This window comes from Stegostoma tigrinum, chromosome 25, assembly GCF_030684315.1.
Source record: "Stegostoma tigrinum isolate sSteTig4 chromosome 25, sSteTig4.hap1, whole genome shotgun sequence".
Lineage (NCBI taxonomy): Eukaryota > Metazoa > Chordata > Chondrichthyes > Orectolobiformes > Stegostomatidae > Stegostoma > Stegostoma tigrinum.
Genome location: NC_081378.1, coordinates 27696669 through 27712116, shown reverse-complemented (window position 1 = coordinate 27712116; position 15448 = coordinate 27696669). Strand labels below are relative to the sequence as shown.

General features: G+C 40.5%; 1 protein-coding gene across 3 annotated transcripts in view; it reads right to left on the bottom strand.

Annotated features, from left to right (window-relative positions):
* Positions 1–15448, bottom strand: part of tubgcp6 (tubulin gamma complex component 6) — a 52830-nt gene that overhangs the window by 24304 nt on the left and 13078 nt on the right. For all 3 annotated transcript variants that reach the window (XM_048554264.2, XM_048554263.2, XM_048554266.2), the window contains 5 exons: positions 15127–15248; positions 11954–12029; positions 7716–7825; positions 7522–7613; positions 4541–4680 (listed from right to left, as the gene is read on the bottom strand). In XM_048554264.2, coding sequence (XP_048410221.1) covers positions 4541–4680; positions 7522–7613; positions 7716–7825; positions 11954–12029; positions 15127–15248 — 540 coding nt within the window. The remainder of the gene's footprint in view (positions 1–4540; positions 4681–7521; positions 7614–7715; positions 7826–11953; positions 12030–15126; positions 15249–15448) is intronic.

Here is a 15448-nt window from a genome sequence, read left to right as displayed (position 1 = left end):
ATGATTCCTTTGTACTTTTTGCTGTCCACTCTATCTCCAGTTTTGGTGTCATCTGCAAACTTAGAACACAGAACATTACAGCACAGTACAGGCCCTTCGGCCCTCGATGTTGTGCCGACCTGTCATACCAATCTGAAGCCCATCTAACCTACACTATTCCATGTACGTCCATATGCTCATCCAACGATGACTTAAATTTACCTAAAGATGGCGAATCTATAACTGTTGCAGGCAAAGCGTTCCATTCCCTTACTACTCTCCGAGTAAAGAAACTACCTCTGACATCTGTCTTATATCTTTCACCCCTCAATTTAAAGCTATGCCCCCTCATGATTGCCATCACCATCCTAGGAAAAGGGCTCTCCCTATCCACCCTATCTAACCATACCTCCTATGTTCACATCCTAATCATTTATATAAATGAAGAAAAACAGTGGAACAAACACCAATCCTTGTGGCACACTGCTGGTCATTGGCCTCCAGTCTGAAAACCAGCCCTCCACCACCACCCTCTATCTTCTACCTCAAGCCAGTTATGTATCCAAATGGCTAATCTTCCCTGTATCTCATGTGATCTAACCTTGCCAAACAGTCTACCATGGAACCTTGTCAAATGCCTTACTGAAGTCTGCATAGTTCACATCCAGCACTCTGCCCTCAATAATCCTCCTCGTTACTTCTACAAAAAAACTCAGTCAAGTTAATGAAACATAAGTGCCCACACCCAAAGCCGTGTTGACTATCCCTCATCAGTCCTTGCTTTTCCAAATACATGTAAATCCTGTCTACAGCATACCCACCAATAACATGTCTACCAACGATGTCAGACTCACTCATCCACAGTTTCCTGGCTTTTCCATACCACCTTTCTTAAACAGTGGCACCACATTAGCCAACCTCCAGTCTTCTGGCACCTCACCTGTGACTATCAATGATACCAATATCTCAGCAAGGGGCCCAACAATCACTTCCTTAACTTCCTAGAGTTCAAGGGTATACCTGATCAGGTCCTGGGAATTTATGCACCTTTATGCATTTTGAAATGTCCAGCCACCTCCCTCTCTGTAATATGGATATTTTACAAGATTTACTATTTATTTCACCATTCTCCACCTTCCAGATTCTTCTCGACTATAAACACCAAAACAAAATACTTGTTTAACATCTCGCCCATCTCCTGCGATTTCACAAACTGGTGGCCTTGCTGATCATTAAAGGGGTCTGTTCTCTCCCTATTCACTCTTTTGTCCATAATGTATTTGTAGAATCCCTATGTGCCAAAGCTATCTCATACCCCCTTTTTAGCTATCCAATTTTCCTTTTAAACATAGTCGTACTACCTTTATACTCTTAAGGATTCACTTGATCTCTGTTGTCTATGCCTGACATAAGCTTCCTTCTTATTCTTGACCAAAACCTCGATTTCTCTCGTCATCCAGCATTCCCTACCAGCCTTTCCCCTCATTCTAATGGGAACATACTGTCTCTGGGCTCTTGCTATCTAATTTTTGAAGGCTTCCCATTTTCCAGCCATCCCTTTATGTGGATATCCACCTCCAATCAACATTTGAAAGTTCTTGTCTAATACCATCAAAATTGGCCTTCCTCCAATGTAGAACTTTAACTTTTAGATCCAGTACATCCTTTTCCATTACTGTTTTAAAACTAATATAATTATTGTCACTGCCCCCAAAGTGCTCCTCCATTGACACCTCAGTCATCTGTTCTGCTTTATTTCCCAAAAGGAGGTCAAGTTTGTGAGGTGCTGCTTAATGGTGAAAGTCACAGAGAAGGCAAGAATACAGTCAACTCTGTAGGCATGTTAAGTTGCTGTAGTAATGAGGAATATGACATTTCAACAGTGCTCATAATTAAGTATGAAAGCTTTGAAGAAACAGGCAGAACTTCACGAATGCCTGGGAGGTTGGGGCGGGGGGCGGTGGTGGAAATAGGGTAAAGTTATGCTTTTCTTTTCCCTTTTCTAAGCTAGTGAATCAAGAAAATCTACAGGTCCAGTAGTTCACGCTCAATGGTACTAGTCAACTGGCAAATGTTGACTGACCCATACCCGAGATTGTTTAAACATGTTTAAGTGCACTAAATGATTTTTATACACTGCCCATGAATGCTGGCATGCACCAAATAATAGGAAGCAAGACAAACAGACCAATGAAGGGGTTTTAAAAGAGGAATTCCATGCAAAATACTTAGCAAGTGATCTGGTGCCAGCATGTCTTGGTCAATCCTTTCTTTCCCATAGCAAAAAAAATTCTATTTCCAATGTGAAAATAACCTCAATCACATTGCTAGCTAAAACATTGTTAAAAGAATTTACTGTTCTGTTGTCAAAACTCTTCATTCCTTTTGCTGGTGTAATCAGTGAATGCATTCATAGCAGCTTCAGAATTGTCACGTATAACTGTTTATGTGACAAAGCTCGACAAAATACACTAAACATATTTACAGAAGGCTGATTAACCTACCTTTTCGTCATCATCTGGGCCCCCCATACTTTTGAATTATGAATAATACAATGAAAATTATAGGTAATAACTTCCTAATTTTCATTTCATTGAAACTTCTAGCATTTTAGAACTAAACTCACTGGCAACAAAACCTGACACTCAGATTGCAGCTCAATGAAGTGATATACTGAACTCCAAGTTTCCCTCATGGATGTATTTGTAGCCAGCTAAATATGAATCTGGAGATCCTGCTTCTTTTTGCTTTCTTTCAGCTTAATGCCAATATTGCTACAGCATGAAAAATAGGAGCATTCAGCCTTTTGAGCCTGCTTTACCATCGAATCACGGTTGATTTTCTAACTCAAGTTATCACACTACACTGACATTGTTTGATGTCGGTTCTCCAAAATCTCTCTCATGCCTGAACATACTCAATGACCGAGTCTCAACAGGCATGGTGTGGCAGCAGGGAGGGTTGAGAATTCACTGCCTTACAAAGGAAGAAATTCCTCCTCACTTCAGTTCTGAGTGGCCTCTTTTTCATTCTGACATTGTCCTCTAGTACTAAACACCTCAGAGGCATGAAGACATTCTATCTGCATCTAATCTGCAACAAACCATGGAAAAATTTTATATGTTTAAAAACTGGTGCTAAAAATTGGGAAATTTTAATACCAAATTACATTAACCACAAGAGATAGTAGGAACTGCAGAGGCTGGAGAATCTGAGATAACTAGGTGTAGAGCTGGATGAACACAGCAGGCCAAGCAGCATCAGAGGAGCGGGGGGGGTCCAGAAGGGTCTGGGCCCAAAACGTCAGCCTTCCTGCTCCTCTGATGCTGCTTGGTCTGCTGTGTTCACCCAGCTGTACTCCTTGTTATCTTGCATTAAACACAATTCAAATTTCTGTGATCTTTTGTTTTAAATTTAAAAGGACATGTTAAAAGCAGGTTCCACCCACCAAACTGCTTTTGCCCTGAGGGAGTTAATAACAACTGGGAGTTTCCATAATTTATTCCTATGCAGGTCATCAAGAGGGCTCTAGAAATAAAGTGTAATCTTTTGAATGCAAGAACATAAACAGATGCATTTTCAAATGTTTTATTTTTTGTTTTAAATTGATCGTTTCAAAACAGGCACAATGTTTGATGGAAGCGGTAATTTGGCAAACAGTGCAAACTATTTAGGTGTGGTGCCTGCTCCTATCCTTCACTACCACAGAGAACTGCACTATGTGAATGTACTTAAAGGATTAGAAATAAAATAGTTCCTGGAATTACTGTCATACACTTTACCTATCAAAAAGAGATGGACTCTGAAAAATATGATGTAGGGCATAATCGACTGGCTGTTTTTCTGGAAATAGTTACTTTCAAATGTAATTTGTCTGTAGTCAAATGCAAGTAACCTGTTTAAGAATTATGCCAGCGATAACAAGGTGTAGAGCTGGCTGAACACAGCAGGCCAAGCAGCATCAGAGGAGCAGGAAAGCTGACATTTTGGGCCTAGATCCTTCTTCAGAAAATGGGTCTAGGCCTGAAGCATCAGCTTTCCTGCTCCTCTGATGCTGCTTGGCCTGCTGTGTTCATCCAGCTCTACACCTTGTTATCTCAGATTCTCCAGCATCTGCAATTCCTACTGTCTCTAAGAATTATGTCATCTATTTTTTGCATTGCGTTGCATTGGATTTGAGAAAGGGCTGATTCAGGCATCAGTTTAACATATTTAGTAGTACAGATCTTCAGGATTCAGCAGTGCTGGAGTATGTGGAGGTCACATCCAACTTACAGTGAAGCTAGTGGGGAAAGAGCCCAGAAAATAAAAGAAAAACACCAAAGACAAACAGAAGGAAGGATAAACCCAGGACACAAAACTAGAAGAAAGCAATTAAGAATGAAATGCAAAGCAAGTTGCAAAATAGTTTCAATAATACCATCTATAACATTGATTAAACAGAGGAAGATATATAAATTCACCTACAGCAAGGGCATGATTAGAAACACAAAAAATCGCACAGACAAAATAACTTGTTCATTTACTATAATGTCTTTTTATAAACCAAAATAAAACATACCATTGGACAGCACAATTTCAACAAGTTAATAGTTTTTCCACAGATGTAGATGTCATAAGCCACATGAGCGAGGAAAAGCGGGACACACTCTTCAACCTCTTTAGAAGCTAGAACATATCCATTGGTCCAGTAATGTTTATCTAGTAAATAAATTTTAGAATAATGGTGGAAAATAACTACATTGCATCCATGTTCTCTTACTTTAGGTTTCCACACAGACCTCTAAAAATTTTCTAAAGTACGGTTAGGAAATAAACTTCTAGCATCTGAAAACCGCCACATATGATAAACATAGAAAGATAAATGGATTTATATGCCCACATGCCTTATCAATGCGCATACAGCGTAGAAAATACCTTACTGAAGGAATCCAAAATTTGTTATATTGAATAATACTAACGTCAAATAATTATTAAAGAGAAAAGTAAAAGAAGAAATAGCCAAAATATGGAAGTTTCGGCCCCAAGTGTCATTTTCATGGCGAATTATCCTTGGTGGACCATGGTGACTTTTGTCACACTTGCTGTTGCTCATCTCATTACTTATGCAGCTATCTCCCTAGGTGCCCTTCTTGTTGAATTACGCAATCGCAGAGGGAGGTTTCTCACCAGTGCTGAGACTTTTAGCATTCACGCAGGTCCCAAACTGTAATCCCAGCTGCTCACCAGGTCAAGTGTTGGAAGCAAAGAACTGCCATTCCAAATCTGCTGCTCAATCACTATTGTAGAGGAAATGCCCAGACTGGCAAATCAGTATCTTGCTTCACAGTCAGGAACCTGGAGGCCCTGGTAGGCAGGGTAATGGAGGATAGGCACTTGGTTTCCTCCAAGTGCCAAAAGGAGGAGAGGTGGTACATGGTTTTGCAGAGCGCAATGACCTCCTGATCTCTGCAAAGCTATATATCATCTCTCCCTCTGCTACCTCACACACATTGTAACTCTGCTGTTGCACACACCTCCTACCAAGAATAATGGTGTTCCACTATCATTATTCCATGCAATCTTCACTCAATGGCTCTCACCCACCTCATCCTCTCAAACTACGAAGCCTTCTTGCCCTCTGTGCTTCCTACTCTCTCACTCAGGATGTCTCAACTGCTTTTCTGCTCCTGTATTGCCACTAACAGCCCTTACAGTAACATTTATCTCACTCAGTACCTCCAGTCACCACAGTGGTCATGATTTGCAAAATCCTTTCCTGTGGTACTCCACCCCCTCCCATGCTATATCAGAACCCATCATACATTCCACTATAATTGCTTAATTCCCTTGTTGAGTTTGTAACCTTCCCCACAGCATGGACTGTGTCCGGTATTTCCCTTGACACCTATTAGCCAAACCCCTCGGATCAGCCATGGCCAACCCTCTAGACAAAAAGTGGAAGAACCCCCTGACCATAGTGCACTTTCACTCACGTTATATTTTAAAATATGTTGGTTGGTTGAAGTACATGCAATGTGCCTGCCTCACAAGCTACCAGTATATGCTGGAGGTGCGATGTAACATAGCATGGTGTTATACGCAACATATTCAGCCCTTTGACTGTTCTGGGCTGGCAACTGTAACAAGCTTCATGGCTTTCTGACTGTGCTAAGAAGCAAGGTAAAACAGAGATGCTGCGAGCAAAGTACGAAGTGAGAAATTACTAAGAAAACAAGCTAACAGCCCAGGGATGCATCCTGTGCAGATACAGGAGATAAACATGTGCTCTCAAGTGAACAGCAACACGACAGAAGCAAGGCAACGTAGGATGGTGGCAAGCTCCAAAGTGCAGTAGTGAAGTACTGACGTAGTTTTTGACTAAGTCGAGATCGGCCACAATGACGTGATATTATGCCGATGCCAACTTGTGTGGACAAAGGATGCAAGTGTTGCAGCCCATGAAGTATGCAATGGAATGCGGGAGGATGAAGGTAAAAATGGAGGCCTGAGAAGCAACTGCCGAACTTCATCTGCCAAGTAACCTTTCAAATTTATGAGTTGGGAATTGGTGCTATCTGGCTTCTCACCAGCACCTGGGAGAATCAGAAACTGCATAGAAATGAAGTGAGATTAGCTTGTCATTAGATGCAAATGCAAAGAAATAGGGTTCTTGTTGCTACCTAGTGAGATTCTCATCTGGCTGTTAAAACCGTAAGGAAAAAAATCAAACATTTTTCATCGCTCAACATCAAGAATCTTTAATATTAGTGTATACTCCCAAATTTCTCATTAGAGAGTGCCACTCCAGGATTGGGAAAATTCTATTGGTAGATCCAGTGAAACACAAAAGTTTCTATACGTTCTAGTTCAAAGTAGCTTCGAAGAAATATAAAGGAATATCATCCCCTAAAATGGAGAGCCCAGCAAAGTTGTTCCTTTAATGCAATTCTACTGATGCTCCTTCTCCTAACCTCTCTTCTAGAACAGTAGTTAGGATAGTGGATTGTAGAACTACAAACACCATGCAACACGTTATTTATTTTCTCCAAAGCATCGAAATTACGATTACAGATGACTTCACAAAAAAATACAAATACCACTGAACTGTTCCAAGATCTCAGATGCACTGGTTAAAAAGATGATGGGAGCAAATTCAATAATAACTTTTAAAAGGCAAATCAGAGATATACTTGAAATGCTGCCATGTAGGGAAGCAAAAGAGCAGTGGAATGCTTTGAAAAAGTCAGTGCAGACCTGACGAGCCGAAAAACCTACTTCCATGTTGCACAATATTATTCGGACAAAAAGCCAGCACAGAAACACCAGGCCAAACGGTTTCCTTCTGTGTTGGATCATTCTTTTAACGAAACCCAAAATAATAAAGGCAACATATTGCCTTTAGATGCTGAAAGCCTGAAGTCCCACAGCAGACTTCAATCATCACAGTCAGGAATGCTCCTGAAAAAAATCATCACTTAATAGAGACAATTAAACTTTTGTTTGCAAGGAAGTTGCAATCATATTTTCTGGTGTGTACTTTTTAAATTTGTGCTGCCATACCTCTAAAGTTAAGGTAGTCGTCATTCACCTGGATCATGAACTCTCCATATGCATCCCTGCAAATGCCACTATAAACCCAGTCATAGACAAACCTGAAAAAAAACACATTAAAGGTGGAAACAAAACAATAAGAAACTACACCGTAAAATACATTAATTGACGTAAAACAATGAAAGTTCAATTATTTTTGTTACCTTGTATATGGTTCACAGCTGCTTTTTAACAGAGAGAGTAGCACTGGATAGTGCTCATTGCTACAGTTATTCAAAGCTTCCTTATACAAGTAAGACAACAGTTTCACTCCCTGGTTAAACAAGACAAGAAATTAATGAAGTGTTAGAACATGATTTGAAATGGAGAGGAGTGCATTGCAGATAGCTATTTGTGTCTGTTCAGCAATCAGCTATAAAGACAAGACAGACTGGTTTCATTTATTTGCACCTATCTTAAGCTCAGGATACCCCAAAATGCTTTACAGTCAATATAGTTGTATCATGTTGACAAACTGCATCATCTTCAAAGATCAATATGATTTATGATCTACCTAAGCTTGTGTTGGTGAAGAGACTAATATTGGCTATGAAACTTATTGAACACCTGGGGGAAGTACTAGCTTGTGTGTTCCACAACATGAACAGCCATTTTTCCAAGATGCTTTGGGAAGGCAAACAACCATGAATATTAATTTCCTGAACTTCCAAAAGCACAATTCAGGCTCCCAAATTTCAGACGGAACTACACAGCTCAGATGCAAGTAACTGCAGTTTAGTCCTCAGCCAACAACATAACCAAGGGATAGGTCTTCAGATCTGTTGCAGGCTAGAACTAGCCTATGTATGCCAGGAGTAGTGGCTCTATTTTGGTTTTAACAACTGCTCTTTTCCAGTTGGGCTTCCTGAGTTATTAAAGATTTAATCGGAAACTCTTCGCACATTCACAGCACGACCTAGAGTAGTATCCATGAGTACATGGTTCTGGTGAATACAAAGCCTGCCATGAGCACATTGGGACAAATAAAAAAAAGCACTTCCACCTAAGTCCAGACAAAGCACTGTTTCACAAACCATACAACACATTACAAGCTTCAACTCGAACTGACACCATTGGAATGTTTCCTCCAAACACCAATTTATCTTTTTCCCTTAAATCCCTTTCACCTCAAAATTATGCCCCCTTGTTAATGAACCTTCATCTCAGGGTAACAGTTGATTTCTATCTACCCAGTCAATGCCCTTCAATCGCATACATCTCTCTCAGACTTCTTTGCTCTAAAGAACGTGACCTGAGCTTATCTCGTCTCTCTTCATGGCTAAAATGCTCCATGTCGGGCAACATCCTAGTGAACACATTATGTTGACTCTGACTCCAGCATCTGCAGTTTTTGTTATCTCCTGGTGAATCTTCTGTGCAATAATATCCTTGCTATAGTGTGATGACAGTATACACAGATGCATACAGAACTCCAGCTGTGAGCTAACTAAAGTCCTGTATAGATCCAACATAACATCCCCGCTCCACTGCTATGACTGATAAAGGCAAGTGTCCTGTATGCTTTCTTAACTACTTGATTAACGAGTCCTGTCACCTTCAGAGATCTGTAGGCAAACACCCAAAGGTCTGTCAGTTCCCCTGAACTTTCTGTTGCCATGTTAGTGTTATGTTTCCACTGTGCACTACTTTTACCTACTCTTAACAGAAAGCCAAAAGGATATTTGGGAACACAATGGAGTCAACATTAAAGGAGCAGGAATGACAAGAAGTTGAGACCAGCCCTAAACACCATCACCTCCAGCAAAATACAGAAGACCAATTCAAAATTGCACTTGACACATATTCTACCATGAGCTACTGCATTCTGAGCATCAGTTAAAGATACTGGCAAAAAACAATATTGGGCTTTGGATCCCAGAGCATCTAACTCTGTGGGAACTCAGTTCTGAGGAAGGATCACTCAACCCGAAACATTAACTCTGATTTCTCTCCATTGAAGCTGCCAGACGCCACTGAGGGTTTACAGCAATTTCTGTTTTTGTTTCTGATTTGCAGCATCCACAGTTCTTTTGGTTTTCACCTAACTCTGTGTTCGCTCACCTACTCACTGAAGTAATAGGTTTCCATGCAGTGAGCAGGGTGGTATGACTTTTACAGCCAGCTGCAGAAAGAGACATCTTTCACCACCGGAGTGCACCCCAACAATGACAACATCATGCCTGAAACATGGGTCAATGAATGATGGTTGGCCTCGGCATAAGACTGGAAACACATCACATTCTATTTGTCCTATTGTTGCAGATGGACACTTCACAAGTAAAGCTCTCAGTGCAGTAGTCCATTCACTGGCCATGGGGGACACAAACCCCAACAACAGGACTGATAACAGGATTCCTTATTTCTAATTAACCTCTGAATCTGGGGTAAAACAATTTGACTCCACCCTGATCCTCACCGTTCCTAGGGTAATCTGCTTCATGATTTCTTTGCACTAGATTTTCTTTTATATTTAAGCAGTGAATACACTTCAAAAGTATGTGATTAGCCATGTGATGCCTGGTAAGAACAAAAGTACGAGGAACAAAGAAAATTACAGCACAGGAACAGGCCCTTCAACCCTCCAAGCCTGCGCCGATAGAGATCCTCTGTCGAAATCTGTCATCTCTTTTCTAAGGGTCTGTATCCCCTTGCTCCCTACCCAACCTGTCCAGATACATCCTGAAAGACACTATCGTGTCTGCGTCTACCAACTCCCCTGGCAATGCATTCCAGGCACTCACCACCCTCAGTGTTAAGAACTTTCCACGCATATCTCCCATAAACTTTCCTCCTCTCACTTTGAACTCATGACCCCTAGTAATTGAATCCCCCAATCTGGGGAAAAAGCTTCTTGCTATCCACCTTGTCTATACCCCTCATGATTTTGGAGACCTCGATAAGGCCCCCCTTCAGTCTCCGTCTTTCTAATGAAAATAATCCTAATCTACTCAATCTTTCTGCATAGCTAGCACCCTCTATACCAGGCAACATCCTGGTGAACCTCCTCTACACCCTCTCCAAAGCATCCAAAATCCTTTTGGTAATGTGGTGACCAGAACTGTACACAGTACTCTAAATGTGGCTGAACCAAAGTCTTATACAACTGTAACATGACCTGCCAACTCTTGCACTCAATACCCCATCCAATGAAAGAAAGCAGGCCGTATGCCTTCTTGACCACTCTATTGATCTGCGTTGCCACCTTCAGGGAACAATGGGCCTGAACACCCAGCTCTGTCCGTACATCAATTTTCCCCAGGACTTTTCCATTTATTCTATAGTTCGCTCTTAAATTAGATCTTCCAAAATGCATCACCTCGCATTTGCCCGGATTGAACTCCATCTGCCATTTATCTGCCCAATTCTCCAATCCATCTATATTCTGCTGTAAACTCTGACAGTCCCTTTCACTATCTGCTACTCCACCAATCTTCGTGTCATCTGCAAACTTGCTGATCAGACCACCGACACCTTTCTCCGAATCATTTACGTATACCACAAACAACAGTGGTCCCAGCACAGATCCCTGTGGAACACCACTGGTCACAGGTCTCCAATTTGAAAAACCCCCTTCCACCACTACTCTCTGTTTCCTGTTGCCTAGCCAGTTTTTTATCCATCTAGCTAGCACACCCTGGACCCCATGTGACTTCACTTTCTCCCTCAGCCTGCCATGGGGAACCTTTTCAAACGCCTTACTGAAGTCCATGTATATGACATCTACAGCCTTTCCCTCATCAATCAACTTTGTCTTCAAAGAATTCTATTAAGTTGGTAAGACATGACCTTCCCTGCACAAAACCATGTTGCCTATCATTGATAAGCCCATTTTCTTCCAAATGGGAACAGATATAATCCCTCAGTATCTTTTCCAGCAGCTTCCCTACCACTGACGTCAGGCTCACCGGTCGATAATTACCTGGAGTTCTTTCTGCTTTCTTCCAAGCTGCCATTGTTCAGTGTGCAGCAAGTTCAGAAACCATTAAATCAGATTTTATTCAGGGTAAAAAGAGTACTATTAATTGCCAAATATTACCAAAATAAAATTTATCTGATTATAACTGGTATGATAAGAACAAATCTTGTGTGTTAAATTTCATGAAACTGGCCAAGGTGTAAATATTTAGTATGAACCCCTATACGATGAAAGTAAAACGAACTTAAAAGGGGTCACTGTTCCTGATTATTAGCAAGCAAATTCCTACTGGAATGGCATGTGTGCCTTTACACGTGTGCATTTGCAGGAGGGCAGGATTAGGTTTATTTTTGTTCACATATATTTGAATGGCTAGCTAGTGCTCACAGGCTTAATTAGAAAATGTATCAGAGGAAAACACAGAAACATTACCACAACCAAGAAGGCAACATCCATATGAGTGAAAAAAAACCCAGAAGAACTTACAGTGGGGAAAGATGATGAATTTCCTCGGTTTATTGCCAACGCACTAGATCCTATCCCACACAATTCAGACAAATACCTGCAAAGGACATATTTGCTATTCACTGCCATTCCCAGGAATTGTGTCATAACTGCTACAAGATACACCTCATAGTTGCAATCAAACCATTTAAGATCAGCTTTTCTCATTATATAGAGCTTACGTCATAATTACTGTCTTGCCAAATATTATAATATCATGTTCATCACATATATAATAATAGGAACAAGTCATTCAATTCCTCCAGTTTGCTGTACCATTCAATCAAATCACAGCTGAGAGATATTTCAATTCTCTTTGCCATTTTAAATTTATGAATGTGGATACATTTGGAGGGAAATGGTCCAACAGCAGGCAGGTGGGACTAGTTTAGTTTGAGATTATTGTCAGCTTGAACCTGTTGGACTGAAGAGTCTGTTTCCATGCTTTATGACTCTATGACTGTCTACCATTCCCTAACAAAAATCCATTAATCACAGTTTTTGAAATCTTTAACTTTTTTCATTAATGTGATGTGGAATTCACTGGCTGGATTAGTATTTAATCCCAGCTGCCTTCTTGAACTGCTGCAGTCTATGACACACAATGCCATGAGTGAGGGGGTTCCAGGATTTTGAACAAGTGACATTGAAGGCGTGGTGGTTTTTTTCCCTAAGTCAGGCTGGTGAGTGGCTTGGAGGGTAACTTGTTGATGGTGTTGTTCCGTTGTACCTGCTGCCTTTGTCTTTCCAGATGGTAGTGGTTGTGGATTTGAAAGGTGCTACCTAATTAGACTTGGTGACTTTCTGCATTGGTGCTGCTGAGTGTTGGTGATGAAGGGAATGAAGTTTCATCCTAATGGTGTCAAGCTTCTTTATTGGTGTTGGAGCTGCACTCATCCGGGTTAGTGGGATCCACTCAATCACATTCTGGACTTGTGCCTGGTAACTGGTGGACAGGCTTTGAGGACTCAAGTGAGTTAGACTGGATACTGAATGTCTGACCTGCCCTTTCAGCCACCGTATTGAAATTGCTAGTCCATTTCAGATTTTGGTAACTCCCAGGATTCTGACAATGTGGAATTCAATGATGATAATGCCAATGAACATCAAAGGTCAATGACTAGATTCCACTTTGTTGGAGATGGTCACTGCCCAGCACTTGTGTGGTCTAAATATTACTTGCTACTTTTCAGGCAAACTTGGATATTGTCCATTTGGAAATGGACTGCTTCAGAAACGGAGTCATCATAAATGGTGCTGAATGTTGTACAAACATTTGCAAACATCCCCACTTCTCAACTTATGATGGAGGGAAGCTGAATGAAGAAACTGAAGATAACTGGGCCTAAGATACTGCCCTGAGGATCTCCTGCAGAAATAATTGACCTCCAAAAACTACAAGTGTCTTCCTTTGTGCTGGATATGACTTCAAACAATGGAATGCTTTTCTACTAATTTCTTCTAACGTTAGCTATACAAGGATTGCCTCATACCACACTCAGTCAAATGTGGCCTTAACGCCAAGGCATTTACTCTCACCTGGCTTCTGGAACTCAGCTCTTTGTCCACGCTTGAACCAAGGCTGGAATGAGATTTAGAGCTGAGCGACCCTTGGAGAACCCAAACTGAACGTCAGTGAAATCAGTGCCCAGCATGTGCCGACTGACAGCATTGTTGATGACTCCCTCTATCACTTCACTGGTGGTCAACAATAGACTGCTGGGATCTGAATATACAACTCTTGAAAAGCTGAGCCAACAGTTCAGGTCACTGTATTAGGCCATTCGCACATTCCACAAAGAGTGCTTCCTTCTGGCTCCAATAAGCCAGCCAACTAACAATTTATGTCACAAGATTATCTGCAATTCTATGTGCGTTAAGATTACAATAGAATCCCACAGCATTCTTTAGCTAATTATCTCATCAAAAAAATTCAACTAGATTAATGAGACAATGTATCTGTTCCAAACTCATGCATTTAAACCAGTTTACATTCACCATAATTAATACATGCATTTTCTCCAAGTGAAACACATTAATTTCTGCCTTATCTTTCAAATTATAAATGTTTCAACATAGTAGGAGTAACCTATATAGATGGCTGAAATTTTAAAATTATTTCTTGATCTGTTTAATTTATTTGAATAATCAGAAGTGAATTTCACATGATTGTTTCAGGATAGGTGCACAACTGTTACTCCTTTGGCCTGCCTATTCTCGTGCTCCAGCAAAATTCCTAGAAAGATCTACTGGTGGCCAAAATAAAATGCCAAAATTCAAAGTGTCCCATTCCCCTCACAGTGAAGATTTGTTGAAGTAGTTCAAAGAGAGGAAATTAAAACTCATAACAAGGTGCAGAGTTGGATGAACACAGCAGGCCAAGCAGTATCAGAGGAGCAGGAAGGCTGACAATTTGGGCCTAGACAAATCCTCCAGCATCTGCAGTTCCTACTATCTCTATGAAGGGTCTAGGCACGATACATAGCCTTCCTGCTCCTCTGATGCTGCTTGGCCTGCTGTTCATCCAGCTCTACACCTTGTCACCTCAGATTCTCCAGCATCTGCAGTTCCTACTATAACTGAAAACTCACTATAGTCAGAAATTAGAAAATCAAATAAAACATTTAATTAGATTAAGATCACATTTAGATATCTATGTGGAAATGAAAAGTTTGGGGCTGATGTGGTACTATGGTAATTACCCTACTTGTGAGTCAGAGGCCTGTTTCAAGTTCCAACTGCTTCAAAGGTGTGTCATAGCACTTCTGAACAGGCTGATTAAAATATCTATGGCTGGAAGGTTGGCTGATTGCTGAGGTGTAGGTTGCTTTACAAATTAAGCATTAGTCTCATAATAAGATAACATCTAAAAGTATGTTTAACCAAATTGTATCTTTAGTATTATATCTGGTGTTACCAGTAAACACAGAATGCTTTAGGTATTTGGAATTGATGGGCAAGATTAAAAAAAAATTAACGACATGCTAACTGAAAATAATGCTCATTACATGTGTTAATCCAAATGAAATCACATTTATAGCTTGAATGTAATAAACAAACATGAAAATTGAAATATTCCTGTTTTGAGCCTGACCTACAAGATAAGAAACTTTAATATGCTAAAGTACACACTGTACAAAAGAAATTACACTAACCTTAGCTGGCGCCCCAGTTTCCTGAACAGAAAGACAATTGGTAGAAGGCTCAATGATGGAGGTGTTGATAACACACATGCTCTATAATACTGTAGATATTTCCTCAATCCACTTGTAAAAGCCTAGTAAAATAAAAGTATAATGTGAATTTGTTTTGCACGCTCATTTTGTACTGGTGTATTGACACTGGTACATTTCAAAGTTCAACTTCTACTGTGCTCTGAAAACCAAGATCAGGGTAATATACCTTCGCAGTTGTAAATTGTTGGACCTAACATTTCATGAGCAGTTTTGCCTTTAAATCCTATGCATTGCAACTGAA